The 23,059-nt window shown below is 38.4% G+C and overlaps 2 protein-coding genes across 3 annotated transcripts in view; both read left to right on the forward strand.

The window, feature by feature from the left end:
• The first annotated feature begins 685 nt into the window (after positions 1-685).
• On the forward strand, positions 686-18,603 carry esyt3 (extended synaptotagmin-like protein 3). 2 transcript variants are annotated; one of them, XM_055015024.1, is made up of 24 exons: positions 1,125-1,206; positions 2,671-2,701; positions 3,021-3,062; positions 5,305-5,439; positions 5,850-5,926; positions 7,189-7,258; positions 7,344-7,433; positions 7,517-7,572; positions 7,687-7,807; positions 8,028-8,204; positions 9,062-9,144; positions 9,501-9,549; positions 10,362-10,451; positions 10,633-10,695; positions 10,779-10,838; positions 13,407-13,478; positions 13,697-13,783; positions 14,127-14,276; positions 14,488-14,849; positions 14,994-15,092; positions 16,173-16,304; positions 16,459-16,564; positions 16,845-16,894; positions 17,329-18,603. In XM_055015024.1, exons 4-24 carry the CDS (start codon positions 5,335-5,337, stop codon positions 17,366-17,368), a joined length of 2,139 nt encoding a protein of 712 aa, XP_054870999.1. In that variant the 5' UTR covers positions 1,125-1,206; positions 2,671-2,701; positions 3,021-3,062; positions 5,305-5,334; the 3' UTR covers positions 17,369-18,603. The 2 variants fall into 2 exon arrangements, with proteins under 2 accessions (XP_023144850.2, XP_054870999.1); XM_023289082.3 differs by lacking the exon at positions 2,671-2,701 and having other exon boundaries at positions 686-1,206.
• A 144-nt stretch (positions 18,604-18,747) lies between these two features.
• Positions 18,748-23,059, forward strand: part of dnah7 (dynein, axonemal, heavy chain 7) — a 79,722-nt gene continuing 75,410 nt past the window's right edge. The window contains exon 1 of the mRNA XM_023289075.3: positions 18,748-19,468. Coding sequence (XP_023144843.2) covers positions 19,400-19,468 — 69 coding nt within the window. The 5' untranslated portion in view covers positions 18,748-19,399. The remainder of the gene's footprint in view (positions 19,469-23,059) is intronic.

Here is a 23,059-nt window from a genome sequence, read left to right on the forward strand (position 1 = left end):
AGAAGTCCACTATATTTTATTACATTGAAATAAATAAATAAATAAAAATAAAGGAATAAACGAACAAATCTGTAAAATAAGTCTTCCACCAAATAAAAGAAAAATGAGTATATAAATACATGTAATGTATAAACACATGTAACAGATTAAATAAATCGCTTTTTATTTAAAAAAAATATATGTCAGGAAACTTTCATTTCTTCAGTTATTTATTTAATAGAAATCTTTATTAATTTTTATATACAGTCATGTATCCATTAAACTGTATTGAAATGGTAGTCCATGCATTCCATCTACACCATAATTTATCGGTGCAGATGTAGCTCCTCGGACTATTTTATCTCAAGAAGGTCACAGAAACCCTCTACTAAGCAAATTTAGAAATGAATGTCATAAATAATACATGTTCGCATATATTTTCCCTCCTGCCACATTTATTTATTTTATAGGAATATTTATGTACGGTATTTATTAATTCATTAAATTAATTAAAGAATTTTTTTTTAAAATTAAAAAAACGACATCTCTATACAAGTGTTCCTAGGCAGCTGCAGAACAAGCACAAACAGACATCTGATTTTTTTTATTTGACTTTTATTTTTTCTTTTTTTCTTTTTTTTCTTTTTTCGGAACACATTCCCCACCCCTGGGTACAGGTGTGTCTGTACCTGCCTCTCAGACGTTACAAACACGGAAGTTTTGGGACTATCCCGGTTCTACCGCTTCACCGAGGGCGAGTTTGGCTGACCTGTTTCCTGACGGAAAGCCGAGCCAGAAAGAGCAGAAAGAGGCCACACCTAAATCTGTTCAGGCACTGAGAGGAAACGGCTCTTGGGGACCTTTAGAACCGGGGTCCTCAGCGGGGGTGAAGACTCTATGGCCGGGCAGACGTATCCAGGCGGCCCGGCGCAGGCGGCGGATCTCGGGGGCAGCTCGGAGCAGCTGAGCCCCTCCGCTGTCAACCGCGTCTTAATGGAGTTCCTGATGTACTTCGGGCGGGCCGTGTTCCTCTTCTATCCGGTGTACCTGACGGGCTACCTGGGCCTCAGTATCAGCTGGGTGCTGCTGTGCATGCTCATGGTCACCTGGTGGAAGAAAAACCGTCAGCGGAAGGACGCACGGATCGGAGGAGCCATTGAATTTGTGGACAACGAAACGCATGTGATCAACACCGAGCTGAAGAGTGGGCTACAGATGGCATCGTGGGTATGTGTTCCGCTGGTATTTATCAGCAGAGAGCTGTATATACTGTTGGTCACCGTGAGTTTCTACCTTGCTTCAGAGCACTTCAGCAGCATTGATTCAGCAGCATTCAGGCATTACACAGAGCTCTAACCCTCAATGTAGTTATTGATATCTTCATTGGTTAAACTGAAGCTGTACGTTATGCAGTGATGTTTAGTAAATCATTCTTAAATTAACCTTGAACTGTAGGACATCATGGCCACTCTGTTGCCATGACAACTGTATTTGCATGACAAGCCAGACTGGGGCTGAACCTCCAGCCAAAATGTCCTGTTATTTTGCTCACCTCTTCACATTTGCTTACACCACACCCACTCCAAAAGTGAATCATGGGACCTACGCAGGCAGAGACAATAAGAGAGGGCTTCTCCCAATGTCAGAGGAATGTAATCTGTACAATAGATGTGAAATCAGATCACATTTTTACAGGTGGGGTAGTTCGTACCTTGCGGCCTTCTGTCTTTGTGTGTGAGACACAGCAAAATGATGCCACTGACATACTTTATGGTTATAAAAACTGAAATGCAGGGTTGAACACATGCAAGATTCCAGATCTATCATGTGATAAGCAGATTAACAGATCTGATTTATGATATCCACCCAATGTAAATATGTTGTATAAGTGGTGGAAGAAGTATTCAGATCCTTTCCTTAAGTAAAAGTACTAATACAGCCAAATTAAAATACTTTAAAGTAAAATGGGTGATCCTACGTAAGTACAAGTAGATCATTATTAGCAACCAGATGTAGTTAAAGTGCAGGTTTGGTCCCTCTTACTGATACATTAGTATATATAATATCATTAGATTATTAATAGTGAAGCATCCATGTGTCAGCAGTGTGTTAATGTTGGAGAACTACTTCATATCCAGCTTTATATACAAGTACAACAAATAAATCTGAGGTCTTATCAAATGATTAGTCAGAGAGAAAAGAAGAAAAAACTGTTCTGATACATAAATCTGTTTTTATTTTAAGTCTTTATGGAAAAGTCATCATTTGGGAGAACTGTTAACAATTAATAGACAACTGAAATGTGACCGACGACACACGCCTTTCTCTATTTTAAAAGGTATGTTAGTTGTGTGGGATCTTTATTGTGAAACTAACTAAAGCTGCCGGATAAATTTACAGGAGTATAAAGTAAACTGTAAAATGCAAGTGTAAATATAGGATAACAAAGTGGAAATACTCAAGTAAAATGCAAGTATCTCAAAACTCGACTGCAGTGGAGTATGTAGTTGTTTTCCATCTTTTTATTTTATTATATTCATAGGTCTTGACAAATATTATTTGAATGTCAGGTAAGTTTTCACTCGTCAGCGTCCTGCTGCGTCCTGCTCTCTAATGATTCTTCAGTTTATGTGGATAAGATGTGGACCTATCAAATGCTGTGCATTAGAATGAACATTTCCTCTGTTACAGTCCACAGTTGTGATGCTACAAAGAAGCTTTGGTAAGCCTTTGTGCTGCTGTGCTTGTTTATAACTCAGGAATACTGTTTCTGGAATTTCTGGAATGTGAAACATCTGTAATATTTTCTGAGTTGGATCCACCCGTCTTAAAGGCACTTGATTTTTCTGTTTGACTGATTTCATGTTAATTTTACTCATGACATTTGAAAATTTGCATGAAGGATGACTAAGAAACAATGAGACCACAATATCTTCCATCGCCGCCATCATGCATGTCACTGTGTTGTTGTGTTATAATATCGATCAAAGTTGTTGTGGTTACAGACTAACTTCTAATGTCACTGCTTCCTCTCTCCAAAGGTCCATTTCACTGATGTTGAGAAAGTGCACTGGGTTAACAAGGTATAGTAAAAACATAAACTTATCCTACCCTGTCCTGCTTTTGTGGTTTTATGAGGTGATGCTTTATCAAGGCTAGGTAGACGTCAGTCTGCTAAATCAAGCTGGTGTTTTTTGATTTTTAGCTATAGTTTAGGGTTCAGAACATAACCTACCCTACCCTACCCTACTCGACCCTACCCTACCCTACCCTAACCATTCCTAATTAAATGTATAAGTTCAAAATGTGCTACTCTGGCTTTGACATAGCTGCTTTTTTCTGTCTGTAGTCACTACTTTGTGGTCTGGAGCACTGTCTTGGTAAACCTCGAGTAACTTACCAGCAGTGAGGGCTAAATGTTCTTTTAACTTAAAAATATGCGAAAGAAGGGTATTTCAGAAAAGTTTTTTGTCAGTTTATGTCATTCTAAATTTTCCAGCAAGATTTTCATTTTTATCACAAATGTGTGTTGGTTAAAAATGTTGGTTGTTTGTCAAATATTGCTGACTAATGTTTGATATTTATATTTGACCCTGAAAACACCTACCAGTTAACTCCTGCTGCATTTGAATGTGTTTGCTGTAAAATGAAATTCATGGACTGCACTTAAAATGTTGAATATTTGGACAAAGCCACTATCAGGGACCAAGAGATTACCTGGCAGAAAGCAGCATGCAGACTGCATATATTGTCAACTGCATTATTTCATTACGACAACAAAACAACGTATCTTGACTGTAAAGGCTCATGCACACCTACAGTCTTTTGTATAGAGGTGTGTAGGAGGAAATGTCCATTTGTTAGAGATGAGAGCTCTCCCACACACTGTCCTTTTACTTAAAGAAACTGGGAAACACAATGTTTGGATCATTAGACCTTCATCAAGTAAAAAGAATATGCCAGACAGATATAGCCAACACTTCCTGAGATAAAGTCTGTCAGGGACTACGAGCCTGTATGCATTTAGCAGATTAGAAGCAACGTCCTGCCCTTTAAACTGGACTTTTACTCATCTACAATAAACAGAAACTACATCAATATATAACATAAAGTTTATAGAATTTTAACCCATTCCTCCAAAATGACGATAGTAAAATTAGACTCATGGTAGATCTCCCTGTCATGCTTTCAGTTTTCTGGCAGTAGATTACCGTATTACAACAGCACCACATTCAAATATCCATCCATTATCTATATACCACTCAATCCTCATTAGGGTCGCAGAGGACTGGAGTCTATCCCAGCTGACTTAGGGTGAAAGCAGGGGACACCCTGGATAGATCACCAGTCTATCACCGGGCTAAACACAGAGAGACAAACAATCACTCTCACATTCACACCTGCGGACAATTTAGAATCATCAGTTAACCTCAGCATGTTTTTGGACTGTTGGAGGAAGCCGGAGAACCCGGAGGAAACCCACACATGCACAGGGAGAACATGCAAACTCCATGCAGAAAGATGTGATGGAAAAGCTAACTTCTTCTTTGAGGCTGGAGGTGAACATATTTTAAAGAATTTGTGAAAACTGGATAGAGTACATAAAACCTATCAGTTCTGATTTCATCTGAGATGTACATTGTGGAGCAAAAAAACCCTACTTCATAGCTACAGAAGTTGGAATGTTTGTTTCTGTTTATTTATTTGTTTTTATTTTATTTTACTATATTTGCTACACTTGTGCTATAGTAAAACTCTGTTAGTTGAACTGGTCAGAATGTATGGTGGATTGCAAATAACCACTATATCCTGGGCATAATTTTATTTGTGTGCATGGAAAGGTATGGCCATTCTTTAATTTGATTTAAAGTGAAAGACTTTGATTTTCTTCACCTTTCTTTTCTTTTTTTTTGAATGTCATGTTTAATTTGAAGATATTGCATTTGGAAAAAAAACTCAGCCATTGTGTATCAGCTGTATGCAGAATGTATGTTAAATAATACAAAAACATGTAAATGTACTGTGCTAGCCACATTCATAGTGTTGGATATATCTGTCTGGGTCCTCAGTTTTACCTGATCAAAGTCTAAGGACTAAAACCCTGCATTTCCAATCACGGTTTTGGAAAGCAGGGAGAAAGTGTGTGGTAGCACTCCCTTCTCTTACAAAAGAACTTATAAAAGCTAAATTCAAACATACGAAGGGCTTGATGCGACATACTCTTAGTATTCACCCAACTGAACAGTACAGCTGAAGTGGCATTTGCTATTTGAGCAAGGTGTTGAGTCAAGGCGTTTTATATGCTCTGTTTTGTCTTGTGTGCAGGTGGTGGAGCAGGCGTGGCCTTTCTTTGGGATGTACATGGAGAAGTTACTGAAAGTAAACATTCAGGCGGCCGTCAGGCAGTCCAGCGCTGCACTCAAGACGTTCACTTTTACCAAGGTCCACTTTGGGCACATTGTGAGTCGGCATTTATCCACCATTTCTATCTTGTTGCCTATTTTACTCACTTTTATGCTTAATGCGTCATTTAGGTTCACCTTATTGTTCAGTTAAACAGTGGCCACACAGTGTTTTGTCAAACCAAGTGCATTAATGTGATTTTACAAACTTTAGACCCCTTTTCTGACATGGGATGAAAAACATTACTGGCTTCATTAGTCTGTTGACGTTACTGCATTCTGTCATTCCGACATAAGTTAGTACAATGTGATGAATTGCGACTTGAAAGGAAAAAGTGAGCAGGCTGTTAATTCAAACATGAAGTTGACACATTTAGATGCTATCAGATTAATGGAAAGGAGTGCATGTCTGAAATGGGCTATAGAGTGGCATTAAAGAAGTTCCTCTAATTATCTCCCTAATTTCAGCCTCTCAGGATCACTGGAATGAAAGCCTACACCCATGAAGTGGATCAGAGGGAGGTGGTTCTGGACCTAAATATTTGGTTGGTAAAGCATATTTTTGACTCATTTCTTTCTTTTTTTGTTTCTTTCTATTTTTTCTCAGTAGGTGCTAAATGTGTCACAGCCTTTGTTCAGAGTTCAATGTAAACCTTAAGCAACAACTCAGGGGAATGCTTCGCTGTCATTTTCATCTAACCAGCCCAGCAGGTGGCAAGTGTTTGTGCCAGAATCCATCAGCGCCTCCACTTTATCAGACCACTCAGGCTTTTTGGTGTCTGTAGAGAAATCATGTTGATTTTTTACTGTGCATCCATTGCATCCATACTTAGGTACGGGATCAGCTGCTGGTTTGGGGCTCTTACAGTCAAAACTTAGATTGATAACCTGGTGAAGATGGCAAGTAAGATCATGGGTACCCATGCTCCACTTATGCCACAAAACGTGTTTGTGCAGGCCACCATCAGGCAGGCAAACAGTATTCTGTCTGACTCATCACATGTCCTGTTCACAGTGTATGAACTGTTGAATTCAGGTAGAGGTAAAGAGTGCCACTGTGTAGGCTCAACCATTTTAGAAACTCCTTTATCCTGCTCTCAATCAAGCCCATTAATGAGCAGCTGGGTGCAGCTACCAAAAGGAGATAGTTAATGTTGGGTACGTAGGGATGTATGTATGTAAACTACCGTTCAAAAGTTTGGGGTCACCCAGGCAATTTCATGTTTTCCATGAAAACTCACACTTTTATTCACAACATAACATATTTGTACAAGGGTTTTCTAATCATCAATTAGCCTTTCAACACCATTAGCTAACACAATGTAGCATTAGAACACAGGAGTGATGGTTGCTGGAAATGTTCCTCTGTACCCCTATGTAGATATTCTATTAATAATCAGCTGTTTCCAGCTAGAATAGTCATTTACCACATTAACAATGTCTAGACTGTATTTCTGATTAATTTAATGTTATCTTCATTGAAAAAAAAAAAAGATTTTCTTTCAAAAATAAGGACATTTCTAAGTGACCCCAAACGTTTGAATGGCAGTATAGTTAAATATTGGGTATGTAGGGATATATGTATGTACGTATGGGGGTATGTGTGTATTTTAGTTTTTTTAAAATATATATCATTGTAAATTATTTATATGTTTAAGTTTATATGTTACATATTTTATGTGTGTTTAGTAGTATGTGTTCTGCCTTAGGTGTTGCAGTGCAGCTACTTTTTGCGTTCATCCAAGACAAATTTCTCCCACGGGAGACAGTAAAGTCAACTTGAACTTGAGCACTGTTTACTTTGCAGTTATGACGGTGATGTGGACATCGATGCTGAGGTGAAGTCGCCGATCACAGCTGGTGTGAAAGGACTTAAAGTGAGCATCTTCCCTTTGTCTCCATCACGGTTCAGCATTTTTCAGCTGTCTCCTACTGTTGTTAAAACTACTCTGAATCTTCCAGCTCCAGGGGATGCTGAGGGTCATTTTAGAGCCTCTTATTGGTGAAGCGCCACTGGTGGGAGGGGTCACCTTTTTCTTCATTCGCCGCCCTGTGAGTGCACACAGATGTGTTCAGTATTTTATTGTGAAAGTTGTGTGATTAGACTTGTTTGTTTATTATTTCTATTTCTTCAGACGTTACAGATCAACTGGACAGGTGCAACCAACCTTTTGGACAGTCCTGCCTTTAGGTTAGCTTCTACACAATTACCCTTATTATCATTCTTTCTCGTTTGCCTAAACAGAGTCTTTATGGTCACTCCAGCCTTCTGGTGTTAAGTCTCATCTCATCTGTCTCTTTCCAGTTCACTGTCTGAGGATACGATAATGGACATCATCGCCTCTCTCATGGTGCTGCCCAACCGCATGTGTATTCCCCTCATAGACCAGGTCAAAGTGGACCAGATGAGGTTCCCACTTCCTCGTGTATGTAAGATATACTGTAACTTTTCCAATTTACAGTTTTTTTTCTCGTCTTTCCACCTGTTGCTGGTTGCTTTAATAAAATGTCACTGCACATTTTAAGATAAAGAAAACACCCTACCAACAAAAAATATAAAACTGTAATGTTAATTTTGCTCTGTTAGGTGTGCTTTGTCAGACTGTATTGTTAAATTGTGAATCCTCTGACTCCTTTGGTCCTCAGGGAGTGGTGAGAGTCCACTTGCTGGAGGCCAGAGACCTGTTGGCAAAGGATACATACATGATGGGTTTAGTGAAAGGCAAGTCAGACCCCTACGCCACGCTCAGAGTCGGCAACCGACAGGTCAAAAGCAAGACCATCAAAGAGAATTTGCACCCAAGATGGAATGAAGTGTATGAGGTAAAGTAACACAAACGTACTGCAGTTGTACCTACTTTGATTTCAGTATAATGGTATTACCATTTCATTTGTTAAAGATGTATGTATCATTGTGAGATAGCGTCACGGTGTCACTGTAACTAAGCGAACGCTACGTCAGCTGCCTGCTGATGATCACATGATTGCAATCCTACTGCAAATCCACCACTGCGGACTTATCGGGACTTGTCTGTCAGAAATGACACACGGAACAATTGATTATGTTGTGGGAGTGTTTCCGAGTCCCATCAATTCCCGCTGACCGCTACATATTTAGGTCACGCAGTTTGGTATCCGTACATAACATACACATGCATAACACACGCCTGTGCTCAGTGTAAGGTCATTTTGTTTGTGGGTACATCTATATTAAATGGCCACATTCTATGTTGCTGTGATTTCTGATCATCAATAACTAATAAACAAATGCTGCATTAAAAAAAAAAAAATGCTGCATTTCTGACTATGCCATATGGGTTTATGAACAGTCTTGGTGGAGTACTACGCTCTCTGATTGATTTTCTTGTCTTGACAAGTTGGTGAGTGTATATGTGGTGTACACCTAAGAAAACAGCACAGGCCTGAATGACTGAACCCCTACAATAAAGGGATCCAGTGGCTCTGTTATAATGTGGAGGGCATACTGCTAGTATAGGTTGGGTCCACTGGTGGCCCAACATCTTACTGAGACACTTTATGTTTGTTTTTCATTTATTTTGTCACCTATCCGTATCTTATTTAGTATGTGTCATCTGCTTAAAACCTGCATCTTGGTGGTTCAATCTTTACTGTCTCATGTGACATTGAATCACATCCACTTTTTCCTTGTCTGTATGCAGTTTGTTGTCCACGAGGCCCCAGGACAAGAGCTGGAGGTGGAGCTGTATGATGAAGACACAGATAAAGATGACTTGCTTGGAACGTAAGACACCATCTAATGACAGCGAAAGCACATGTAGTTAATACTTTTTGAGTCATATGTAATGTCTTCACAATGTTTTTACAAGCCACCTTAGTTCTACTTAAAAATGGGAGATTTTATCATTTATTTATGTAGCATGCTTCCTTTGCATACATATGCCACAATGGTGTATTGTAATAAAATCAAAGGTAAAATGAAAATGTCATTTTAATACTAAATATATATAACACTACAGTTATTGTCTGAACATGTATTTTAAGTGCTGCAAATAATAAGCTCTGAATCTAAATTCTGAGTACTTGACAGGATCGATTATGTCATTTTTGCGTTGCATTTACATTGACTTTCTGCTTTAGATATAACCTTGACTTTGGTGAGGTGAAGAGGGAGAAACAAATGGATCAGGTGAGTGTCTTTTAAACCGTTATTTAAGGAATTTTAACATTTTTATAAAATACATATAAAAGGGAGGAGATATATTTTGTTGCCTAAAAAAAATACAGCAAAGTGGCATTTTCTTCAAATTTCAGATTTTTTTTTTCAAAAGCTCAGTCCTCTAAACCTTAGAAAAAAGCCATCCTTTACGCTACAAACATTTCTTTAACTATATCAATCACTTTGGTGAGGCTTGAAGTCTTGTGGTCACTTTTTTCTTTACAAACTATAAGTATTATTTTAAACAGTCACTTGTCTTTTAAATCACAGCCTCTCCTATTACATCAAGATATAGATGATTTAAAAAATGGATCAAGTTTGTCCAACCAAATACCCTCCACTTCTTTCAGTTTGCATAACACATATTTCTATGCTGTTAGAAAGAACGATGGTCCAGCATTACAGTACAGTGCAGGATGACTTATTGAATATGCTGATGCATTTTTTTTTTCACTTCTGCATATCAGTAAAATCTTCAAAATCACTCTCTGATCATTGATTTAACCCCTTAAAAAGTCATCTATGCGCCTCAAAGTTAGATATTTTTATGACTTTTCCATGAAAATAACCCCTTCCTGCTTTAAAATGGCTTTGGTGCAGCTGTCCAATAGAACATACAGATCTATGAAGTCCCTGCCTCGTCTCCACCCACCTCTACCTGCTCACGACAGCATTTTGACCGTTTATTTCACTCATGTGAATATGATAAAAAAAGCATTACTTTTAGTGAGCTGCTAGTAATAAATGTTCTGTTGATGAGTGAATCTCTCCTTCTCTTGTAGTGGTTTCCTCTGGAGGGGGTTCAGTATGGTGAAGTTCGTCTCAAGCTCCAGTGGCTTTCCCTTCAGACTGACTCCAGCCTGCTAAAGGAGGTGCAGTAGCCCCAGTGTTGCATCAGTCAGTTATTGGGATCAGGACGCTTTCATTTAATCTTTTAGTTACCTTAATATTAGTGTCTCTACTTTCACCTCTAACTGTAAGTTGCAGCTGTGTATAACTCAGCTCCCAGCAGTTGAAGTCAGTTACATAAAGCATCCCATCACTCTCTTACAGTCTACGGACGGACTTGCTTGTGCTATGCTTGCAGTGTATCTGGACAATGCCTCAAACATCCCGGTACGTGGCTTCAAGTGGGGAATGTTAGTGTTGTGAGCAGGTGATGCCAATGTGCTGAACTGTTTTCTTATTTTTGTCTCCAGAAAGACCACAGTGAGATCACAGAGCATCACAAACATGGGAAACATTCAAAGGAAGCACGGGTAGGAGGGGGGGCTTCTTTTGTTTTGAATAAACTGCTATAACTTGCATAACCTTGTAAGATAAGCAACACACTGATGATTGGTCCATCATCTCTCTCAAAGAGACTTACAAACGAGACCGCTTCTTTTTTAGAAAGACAGTGAACACCAAACAATTTTTTTACTGGCTCCTTTGAATAATATAACCTATGAACTTCTATATCAGAAAGTAGAAGTCTACTGGAACCCCAACCCTCATGAAAGCCTGTGTGTTTGTTTATTGACTCTACTTATGTGACACAGACACGTCACATTACTAAAAGCCATGGTCAGCTTTAAACTGAAAATAAACATTTTGTTCCTCTGAAAATAAGTAGACATGCATTTGATTGATTATGAATAGATGATCATCATGTAAAGAAATGATAAGCTGTGAGTGTACAACTGAATTTGCTTTCGCACTATCAAAATTGACTTTGCGATAACCAAATTACCACAACCAGGGGATCAGTGGGAATTCAAAGCTAATTTCTGTCCCCAAGAAAGAAGCTTCATCTCATTAAAAAAAAAACAACACTCTTCCTCACTGAAATGATTTTTCCTCCATTATTCCCCCACTCTGAATATCTTTTTTTAACCTTCTTTCTCCGTCTTTAGTCTAGTATTCTACATATGAACTGTATTATTAATCATTAATTATGTCCCAGAATAATGCTATAGCTCACACTTAGTCCAGTTTCATTATCATTTCATATTTTTTAGAAGCATTATCACATAAAGCTGTTCTACTAAATCTGACACATTTTGCAGTACTGGTGAGTTTTATGCTTTTATTTCTCAGACACCATTGCTTCTAAAACTGCAGTACATGTGAAAAATGCAACAGCCCCACCTCTAGATTTATAGCTTATTTCCAATGAGGATGGTGTTTCTCTTTCAGTGTTAAGTGAGACATTCTGGTAGCTTTCTTCTTATTATAAACCCTTACAATTGATACTGTTTTTGTATCTTGATGTCTGACAAAAACCTCAGTCAGATCAGATACTTTCTGTTATTGCTCCAGGTGTGCTCGTCCCTGACTGTAGCTGGTATTTCCCGTTTGTCTGGTGCATGCCTGTCATTTTCTGTGGGTGTGTTGTTGCCAGCTGGTGTTCATGGTGCTAGATTTCCTCCTTAACCTGAGGCATATTCACAACATAAAAAAAGTATAACCAAGAGTTGTTTAGTAAGTAAATGTGCTTTTAGAGTGGATTTAGTTGTGAGAATTTTAACCATTCGTTCAACAATCATTAAATCTGAACACATTTGTTGAGCAAATATAGTGATGTTTCTGAGGCTGCTCAATCGGACAAATAAACAACGTCTAAGTTCACAGGTCGCTTTCAGCTTCTTTGGAACAGTTGTAAATACGCTCAGTTTTACAATTTGCCAGTTGCAAGCCATGTGTGAAAATTATTTAAAGGAAGTTTTGCAATTTGCTCATGAAAAAATCTCAATCCAAGGTGTCCTAACTTGAACCGTCTACAGAAACCATGTCCTCTGATTGCCCTCTGCTGGCCATAGTGTGAAAATACAGTAAACACAAGTGTGAAGGTCTGTTTAAGTTTCATTATCTTGGAATGTTGAAATGAAGGTCAGCCTTGAGTTGCATTCCCTTCCCCTGACTCTTGGTGTAAAAAGCAGTTTTATGTGTCCCATGATGTGTCTGCAATGTAGGTTATTAGAGTGTAATGCAGAACATTCCCAACCTGGACAGTCGACAGTCTGCTTGTAGGCAAACGCCCACCATTCGTTTGTTTACTTCATTCACACAGTGTTTTGATGATAGTATTGTGCCATATGGAGAACACACACAGAATGTAGGTGCAACATGATTTGTCAAGTGTCTGCAATTATATTGTTGATCTACTATTACTACTTCTGGATGTTTCAAATCTGATTAATACTGTAGATGTTTCCCTATCACATAGGTTGAGTTGTTGTGCTGACACCAGGATTTGGTGCTTATTTTATTGCATCTTGTGAACAGTTTATCAGAATAGGATCTGGCATCAGTTTGAAGGCACAGGATCAATGCCTTGGTCTCTTAGTTGTGTTCCTGAGCAGTTTTTGCAGTGGGGCAGGGTACATTGTCCTGCTGGGGGAGCCTGCTGCCAGCAGGATGTGGCGTTGCTGTGAAGAGGGTTTGATTAGTCACCTATTTAATTCTTAAAATTGTCTTATTTCTCACCAAAGATGCTTCCTCAGTTCTAACTGACTGGTGGGGGATCCATCCCAGGTATATATTCTCACCGCCAAATGATGGTTGCCAAACTACCTGGAGACTCACCACCAGTCAGTTAGAAGTGAGGAAGGCTCCTGCATGAGAAACAACCAAACAAGCCAGAAAGATATCCAGTTGCCTTCTACTTAAGCCCTAAGAATCTACCTTGAAATAATTTCAGGACCCAAGATTACACAGAATTCTGACAAGATGATCAGTATTATTCCCCTCACTTGCCAGTGGTTTGAATTTTGTAGCTCAATGAAACAGTGGTAATAGATGAGACACAGCTGAACATGTACTCACCTGATTTGTTTTGTTTCCAGCTCACAAGGAGAACCGCCGATCCCAACTCATTTGTGGAATTTTCCATTGATAAGGATGTTCAGAAAAGCAAGGTATTACTCTCTCTTCACCACACTGATACACCATTTTCCCTTTAACTGTTTACACTTTTTTTTGGTGTGTTATATTTACTGCACAGTCTGGAAAATGTACAAATTCTAAATGTAAACTCTGTGGTGCTGCAGTCACACAGCACCGTAACTGTGTTGCTTTTTATGCCCGATGAAACCATTCCGTTGCAGTTATAACCTTCTAAACACTTTCTCAACAGGTTGTGTATGCATCTAAAGACCCAGTGTTTGAGGAGGGATTCACCTTCTTTGTGCATAGTGTCAAAACACAGCAGCTCACTGTTCAGGTTTGTCATTTTAGCGTTGTATGCACTACATAAAAGATTTCTCTTTCCAGAAGAGTGGTTGTTGACACACAGTATGAAAAAGCTTGCTGTGTAATAATCTCCCTCTCATCAATAACCACCGCCAACATCACAAAAATATAATGCTGATTTCTTTTAGCGTGTTCCCACTTCTTTCTGTTTTGCTGCGAATCTATCAGTTGCCTCAATCGACAGTGGTCGGACCTCAAGACAATTCAAATCCAATCACCATCTTTAGAGGTTATATACCTGCTACTAGATGTCTGTTCCTCAAGGGGTTAATTGACTCACTGTTCTCCTTGTTGTCCTTGTTCGTGTGGTTCAGGTCAAAGAACCTGAGAAGAAGACTCCGCTTGGTGTTCTGAACTTGCCCCTCAATCGCCTCCTCAACACCTCCAACATGACTCTAGACCAGCGTTTCCCCCTGGAGCGCTCCGGAGCAAACAGCCATATCAAACTGAAGGCTATTCTCAGGGTTAGCACACAAGTTTGCAACTTCATACACATTTCCTTCCCTCTTTGCTTAGTGTTTTTAGCTAATCATCTCTTTTTTCGCCTGCTATTTCCACCTGATGTACTGTAACTGATGTTATTCAACAAAATACCTCAATCATTAGAAAATGAAGTCTATTACACTGATGTTTATCGAGTCACTGAGATTAGTCACGTCTTCAATACCACACTAGATTCTCACTGAGGACCAGCCGCCACCCAAGATTATCGTGGATCCTCTTCCACAACCCAAACAGCAAACACTACAGAGCAACCAAGGAGGTAACACCAGTCTCTCCACTGGTGTATCCTCATCTCCAGAAGTTTCCTCCAACAACATCCCCGCTGCCTCTCCTCCGACCCGATTGGCTTATTCACAGAATGGCTCAAGTGAAGATTATTTAGCTCACCCCCATGGCTCGTACCTGGCTGGTGAAACCTGGAAGTCGCCTTCTTCTGCACAAAACATGCGTCGATTCGACTCTCACAGCCTGCTGTCAGAGAACTCCATCGCTTCGTCACGTTTCGACCTCTCAGATGGAGCCTCCTATCCAGAGTGAGTCCCTGGCTTTTTTTCTGTGTCTGTACACGTCTTTTTCAGGCCTTTATTGCTGACTTTCTACAGATGTCTTGAACTTAGCGGAATGGGTTTTAGCAAGCAGTAAAAGTGACATTTTCAAACTAATTTTCACCTCGACAGGGCCATTAGAAAACATCAAGGTTCATTTGGAGAGATAAACCTGACTGTGCGGTATGCTACCCTGAGGAACAAACTTATCGTCATGGTTAACTCTTGCAGGTACGTCACAAAAAAACATACTCACTACTAATTTTAAGCTACTTTCCTGTATATTTGCTACTGCATTTAAGATAAGATAAACTTTATTGATCACTTATCAGGGAATTTACTTGATACAGCAGCTAGATAGAAATGAGACATGGAAGAAGCAATACAAGCAATACAGTACAAGTACAAGAAGAGCACTCAGAGAGCGGAGTACTCCGCCAAGGCTGCTCAGTCGTATAATTACTGACGGATGAAATCTTTAATAAAAAATGACCTTGCGGTGAGCACAGGCATGTGTACATTATGCACAGATACCGAATCGTGTAGCCTAAATATGTAGCAGGTGGCGGAAATTGATGGGACTAGGAAACACCCCCACAATTTCATCAATTGTTTCTTGTATGATTTTGGATGGATAACTTCCAATAAGTCCACAGCAGCCGATTTTTAGTAGGATCGCAATCATGTGATCGTCAGCAGGCAGCTGCTGCAGTGTTCACTTGTTGTCATAGTTACAGTGACACCGTGCCGCTATCTCGCAATGATACAGAAATTTTTAGCAAATCCGTGGATCCAGACTATAAGCTGCATCACTGCAAAAATCAAATCACTTGGTCCTTGTGTCATTTCTGACCTTCCCTAAAAATTTCATCCAAATCCATTTTTGAGTAATGTTGCTAACAGACAGACAAACAGATGGACAAACGTATGGTGATTGTCACGTAGCTCCGCCGTGTTCCTTGGTGGAGTAACAAGAAGGCTAAAAATGAAGATATAATGAAGATTCTGTACAACTTTCACATGTACAGAAATGGGACAATGAATATATATTCATATATGGACAGGACATGCCTTGTAAATTTTTATTTTAACCAGTTGTTAGAATGTTATAAACCAATTTGTACTGAAAAAACTGAGATGCCAATAGTCAGCGTGTAGTTGTTTTGAATGCTGAGACTTAACACTAAATAAATAAGAGAGGAAAGCTGTAATTAAATACACAAATGATTTTCTTATCAAATTTCTCATGGCAGCATTGTTGAAAAGAAAATGTGGCTATGATAAGCTGTCATGAGTATCTATTTCCTACAGGAACTTATTCCCCTGCAGTGAGAACGGCACAGACTCTTACGTCCGCCTGTATTTGCTGCCTGACCAAACCTGGAGACACCGCAAGAAGACGCATGTCAAGAAGAGGACGGTCAATCCTGTCTTCAATGACAAGTATGTTTACTGGATTCGTCGCACATTTTTGTCAAAAAAAAGAAAGAAAAATTGACACATTCATAGTTCATAGTTTGTGTATATTTGAAGCTCAAAGGTTGAGACTGTGGCTGTTACTTTCTTTTCTCTATCTGCCAACCCTCTTTTATTGCAGGTTTGAGTTTGATGTGTCACTTCATGAAGCACATACTAGGAAGTTGGATGTGGCAGTGAAAAATAACAGGATGTTTCACACTCGAGAGAGAAAAGACATTGGCATGGTAGGTAATGCTCCTTGTGGTACAAACATATGTTTTTATTCCTGAATCAAGATTTCAAAGGCTGGTGGCAGCTGAAATGCTTTATGCTGTTAGACAGTCATTGGTGAGAGAAATATACAACTTCTAATTTTACAACTTTGACTCTTTATGGTTTAGTGTTGTAAATGTTTTTATTTTATACATAATTTGCTGAATCAAAGTTCCCATCACTTTCTTTGTTACACTTTTGCAGTTTGCTGCTCCGTCTGGATAATTGACTGAATTTTGCTCATGCCCACAGGTGATGTTAGATCTTTCACAGCTGGATATAGCCAAAGGCATCACAGAATGGTACGGGGGACATTTTTCTCATTTTTCATGATTTGTGAAACACAGTAGCTGTAAATGAGCTACAAGTAATGTTTGGTGTTTTGTTCTGAATGGAACACAAAGTGAAATTTGATGTATTAGATAAGAACTAAGCACAAGTGTGCTGAATTGTAGCATCAGTGCTTCCTTCTGTAATTGTTTACACTTTCTTGCAGTTATCACTGTGTTCAGTATGAAACTGCCTAACCAGGTGAAGGAATGATACGAGGTTAATTAAATTATCAGCAACAAAATTATTTTTTTTATACTGTTACACTGATCATTTGCTGTTCGGCCCAAGTCTGATTGGAAGGCGTAGACCCTGTCTTGTCAAATAATGACAAAAAATGGTTGTAAAAATTCTTATTTGGTTTAAATGTAATCATATGAATGTTCTACATCTCTTTTCTCTTAAGGTTTGAGCTCACACTGCCTGGGCTGAAGAAATTGTTCTAGCAGGTGGACCTGAAAAACTTTTGTTTGCAGCTGAAAAAACACGTTCTCAGCCACTGCAGTGCAAAGTGCTGACATGATGCTTTGAGAACTTAACATCACAGACTAGCGTTGTTTTTTTTCTTCCCGAAACACATCCCAGATGCTGGACTTAACTTAGTTATGATCACAGGCACGTATAGTACCATTTCAAACCACAGGTTTACTTAAATTCTTATTGGAATACAATATTTAAGTGCATATTGTCTCATTTGCAGATATTTCACACTTAAACATACTTCCCAGATAATATTGGTATGATTGGTGACAATTTATTGTAGCTTATTTGCATTGACACTAGAATACAAATAATCCTTAATAACAATACTATTTCTAAGGATTTCTTTGCCTAGAAGAAAATAATATAATTCATCAGAAAAGATTTGCATCTTTAGAGAAACAAGACAATATCTGTATTTTGGATATCTTTTGTGACAGATTTTCGAGTTCATCTGAGCCAAAGTTATCCTTTTGTATTTTCATGTAAATAATTTTATTGACGGTTTTTATGTAATATAGTACAGGATATAAAGTTACAACAAAATGTGTTAGCTGCAGCTTGTCAGAAGAGTCATTACGCCATGTGGAAGGGTTGCATGCTTTAATACACATAAATGCATTTTTACACATTGAAATGCTCACATTTACTGCTAAAATAAAGAATTTATCAGAATTGAAGTGGCTTTCAAACACATCAGATAAAATTCTTTGCTCTAAAGCACTTTTGATTTAATCTCAGATTTCCAACAAAGTTATAGTCTCACTGTTTAAAATAATCTCCCAATTTTTTTTGGATGGCTTCCATATGTTTCTGAAAAACAAACAAAAATAAACAAAGCAAACAAAACACTACACTTGATGTGCCTTTGTGCATCTCAGTTTAATTAAACATGACAAAAAAGAGTACCAATTAAGCAGCACATTGCATATATGTTTTATTTAAGTTAAAACCATAATTCATGAAGCTAATAAACTAATTACAGGTCTTTTCAGCAGGCCTGTTTTTAGACTGCCATAGGCTTATTAGTTACTGCTAAAAACATTACAAAGTTTAGCCTGGAATTTTGTCTTGATTAATGTTTATCTGTTTATCTGTGTACATTATTAATATGGAAAATTCTTGCCAATTCTGGTGTTGAGTTTATGCTTGAAATTTCTTTTCAGCTCATATTTATGGCAAATAAACATGTTCAAACAAATACATGGTGGATTTAAAATGGTCTCAATAAGTGTGAATGTGATCCATTGACTGGAGGAACGGATCTTTTTTAGCATGTGTTCATAGGACCAAAACAGAAACGGACTTTACCATTATTAAGTGTAACTGCTTGAGGCTCCTGACTAATACGGTCCCGGAGGACTATGGTGATGGTGCAATGTTTAGTTCTAAAATATGTAAATTAGCTTTTATATGCTATCCTTTGATTTACAAAACCTTCGGCAGTATTTCATTGGTGCACTCTTTCCTGTCACCTCCCCCCGCACACTACAAATTAATGGACTATTCCATCACCAGGCTCGCTCACCTAAACTTTCTTGTTGCAAGGGGCGCTCAAAGTGCGACACAACGTTGAACACCGAGTGAAGGTTAGCACAGTAGCGGCTGTAATGGGGCAAAACTCTCTATGGAAAGTAGTTAAAATATTGACAACAACGCTTCCAGCGGTAACCTCCATTTGAAGTTGAGTACCAGTTCGTTTAGATAAAATAGTATTACGTTATAACAATTAGCTACCAACAGGTGCTCCAGTATTGACAGAGCCATTATTAACGTTACACTATTTAACTGACTTCCGGCGGAAATTACACTTTGACGTGGTTTTTGTTGACGTTTTGCTAATATTAAGATACAGCGGAACTATTCGCAGCTTCTGCCGTTGGCCGGTGCTTAGGGGTTAACGCGCAGTCACCGTTGCTCCTTAGCAACGGCCCTAGCAACAACACAAAGATTTCGTTGAGGAGCTAGCGTTAGCTCATGGCAATTTTGCACTAAAAATGAGTTCAGGCAAGAAGAAAGTGAATTTTACAAACACTCTACCACCTCTACCGGCAAGTCCAGCAAAGGTAAGTTAAAAAAAAATTCTATCATGTCGGTTTATGAGTTTGAAAATGTCTAACGCTACAACATTTACCCGTGTGTGTGTTAACTGCCACCTAACTGGACATATTTTTAAATTGACAAATTCATTTAACAAAGCATTAAACAAAACATTATACAAAACAGTAAGGCTTTTTGTAATGAACAGGTGCTTACAGTGCAGTAAAACAAAATATTTATCTGTAGTTCTTGAAAATTATATGAAATGCGATCTGAAAATGAAACCCAATCAAAACAGAAAGGAAAAAAGAAAAACAAAACAAAACAAAGCTTGGGCTTTCTTTGCAGATTGTAATTCTTAAACTGAACAGTTTCACTGAATGTTTACTCTTCATTTTTTATAAAGGGCTTCAGTGAAGGAAAGAAACTCCTTATGAAACACATAAAACCTAGGATTTACCATCATGTATTTGCATTTGTGTATGTAAATTTTCTGAGGATGAGGATATTGTTAATCAAAAAATCATAATCTTTGTTTTCTGATACAAAATCATAAATAGAATCTTTTTGAACAAAGGGTTCAAGTAGAATATTGGTGTACAGCCAGCCATATATATCAGCCCAAAGTGCTTCTTTGAAAATACATTGAAAGAATAGATGATCTGTAGTTTTCATATCCCCACAAAATACACACTTAGTTGTGTCAAATCCAAATTGTTGATGTAAAAATTCTGTAAATTTTTGAAAGGATGCCTCTAATTTCTAATAATTAATAATTCATTTCTAATTTCACTTTCCGGAACCTGCGCCTCAGAAAGTGGCAGCAAAGTTTGGTGTCTCTTAAGTGTTTTAAATATTTGCTGTATTTGCTGTGTGCTCTGGCTTTATTTGTTAACCAGAGATGGTGTAACTCCTCACACATAACTCCACAGCTGCAGCTAATTCCCTTCTAGCACCTGTACCCTGCTCTGTCACAGAGACAGGGGTGATGTTGGAGCTTGGGAGACTTTGATCTGGGAAGGCAGCTGGCCCAGATGGTGTGTGTCCAAGGCTGCTTAAAGACTGGGCAGCACGACTATGTCAACCCCTCCACAGGATCTTCAACCTGTGTCTACAGTTGGGGCGGGTGCCTGCTCTATGGAAAACATCCTGTATTGTACCAGTACCAAAAATCAAATGTTCGGCTGAACTAAATGACTACAGACCTATTGCCCTTACCTCACACAGCATGAAAACTCTGGACCAGTTGATTCTATTCCTACTGAGGCTTGAGGTCAAAGACAAACTTGATTCCCTGCAGTTTGCATACAAAGAACACATTGGAGTGGATGATGCCCTCCTCTTCATGCTTCACCGTGTCCTGTCTCATCTGGAGGAACCTGGTGTTTATGTGAGAATCATGTTCTTTGATTTTTCAAACGCATTCAACTCCATCCAACCCACTGTACTCAAAGAGAAGCTCACAGAGATGGGAGTGGAACCTTCCTGTGTTTCTTGGATCATAGATTACCTAACAGGAAGGCCACAGTTTGTCAGGCTGGGGAACTGTGTTTCTGGGACATTAATGAGCAGTACTGGGGCTCCACAAGGAACAGTCCTGGCTCCATTCCTGTTCACACTGTATACATCTGACTTCAAATACAGCACTGAGTCCTGCCACATTCAGAAATACTCTGATGACACTGCTATTGTGGCATGTATCAGAAATGGGCATGAAGCTGAATACAGGGATGTGATAAGTGCCTTCAGTGACTGGAGTCACAAAAACTGCCTGCTACTCAACGCCTCAAAGACAAAGGAAATGATCATCGATTTCCGCAGATCCAAACCCCCTCTTCAACCAATGAACACTTGTGGCATGGACATCGGTGGTGACATCGTATAAATATTTAGGTGTCCACCTTGATAATAAGTTGGACTGGTCTAAAAACGTAGCCTTCATCTACAAAAAGGGCCAGAGTCGACTTTTTTACCTCAGAAGACTTCGATCATTAGACATCTGTGGGGAGATGCTGCAGATGTTTTATCAGTCTGTGGTAGCAAGTGTTCTGTTTTATGCTGCAGTCTGCTGGGGAGGCAGTATAAAAAACAGGGATACAAGGCATCTGAACAAACTGATTAAAAAAGCTGGCTCTGTGGTTGGAATCAGATTGAACACATGGGAGGAGGAGGTGGAGAGACAGGCACTTAGAAAGATGGAGGCCATTCTGACAAACATGGATCATCCACTTCATATCTGCCTCAGTGAACAACAAAACATTGGTGATGGACAGCTCCTATCCCTGCGCTGCAGGACTGAAAGATTCAGAAAATCTTTCTTGCCATCAACAATTAGACTATATAATTTAAAAGTAAACAGATGAGACCAGACAATTGAATTTCCCTTTGGGGATTAATAAAGTTATTGTATTGTATTACTGTATTGTATTGTAATTAGACCTAAAATGGTGGCAGGAATTGCTTTTGTTATAGAAGTGAAGGATGAACGATTGATATTTAAATTATGTTTCAAACTAAAGTTTTCATGGGGCATCATACATCCTTCTCCATCAGCAAAATGAATTATAAACCAGATGTTTTTATCCATCAATTTTGTATTGTACAATGATTTGTTTTTGATCACAATATATCTGTTGTTCCATATTGGTGTCTTGTGTGGGATGAAATTATGACTGTACAGTATTTTCCAATGTAAGAAAACTTGTTGGTGAAAAAGGGATAGTTTAACAGGTAATATTTGAATAGTGAAATCACATCTTAATAATAGATCAATACCTCATAATTTCTTGAAAATTTCTCTGGTAATATGAAACCAAAAACTTAAAAGGGATTTTTACCAATTCATTTTCAAGGTTCCATTTATGAAATCAAAGTCTATAGCTTGTAAACCTTGTAAACATTTTCTTTAGTCATTTCAGCTTTTTTTAATATCGTGAATTTTTCTTTTCCAAATATAACCAAAAAATAATCAGGTAAATCTTCTTGATGTCTCTGTTAGGAATAGCTAAAGAATGCACAGGATAGATACACCTACAAATGCCTTCCATCTTAGTCAGAAAAACCCGACCTAGTAAACTGATATCTCTCAATAACCAGGAATAAAATTTAGCTTGGCAGTTATCAATCCATATATATATATCCATATATTCTTGTTTTCTCTTTCAGTAATATCTTTAGAAATATGTACACCTAAATATTTGACAACCGACCTTATAGGAATGTTGTATGCATTTGTTAATTCACAATGCTGGATTGGCATCAGTTCACATTTGTTTAGATTGAGCTTAAGCCCTGAGGCCTTGGAAAAAATATCAATGATTTGTATTATCTTTGGGTCTTCAATTAGCTGTTTCATGCAAACAGTCGTATCGTCTGCTAACTGGCTAATGATTATGGGTTTGCCCAACACATCTAAGGGAGCAATGTTCAAGTTCCTGATAAAAATAGAAAGCATTTCAGTAGTAATAATAAAAAGAAATTGAGAAATTGGGAAACCTAACTGGACATGACAGAGCTTACTATCTCTGTAGTTAGTTAGAATAGAACAGTCTTTGCTGGCACATCCCAACAAAATAACTAAAAATAATGATTGTCTTGACTTTTTTTTTTGCATCATG

This window comes from Amphiprion ocellaris, chromosome 11 (assembly GCF_022539595.1).
Source record: "Amphiprion ocellaris isolate individual 3 ecotype Okinawa chromosome 11, ASM2253959v1, whole genome shotgun sequence".
In the NCBI taxonomy this organism is placed as follows: domain Eukaryota; kingdom Metazoa; phylum Chordata; class Actinopteri; family Pomacentridae; genus Amphiprion; species Amphiprion ocellaris.

Bases quoted from the DNA above. Each gene is read 5' to 3' on its own strand.
- esyt3 (XM_023289082.3), top strand. From the start codon at position 877: ATGGCCGGGCAGACGTATCCAGGCGGCCCGGCGCAGGCGGCGGATCTC. The intron at 14,277-14,487 runs GTTAGCACACAA...ATACCACACTAG, and splicing joins AACTGAAGGCTATTCTCAGG to ATTCTCACTGAGGACCAGCC. The intron at 15,093-16,172 runs GTACGTCACAAA...TATTTCCTACAG, and splicing joins GTCATGGTTAACTCTTGCAG to GAACTTATTCCCCTGCAGTG.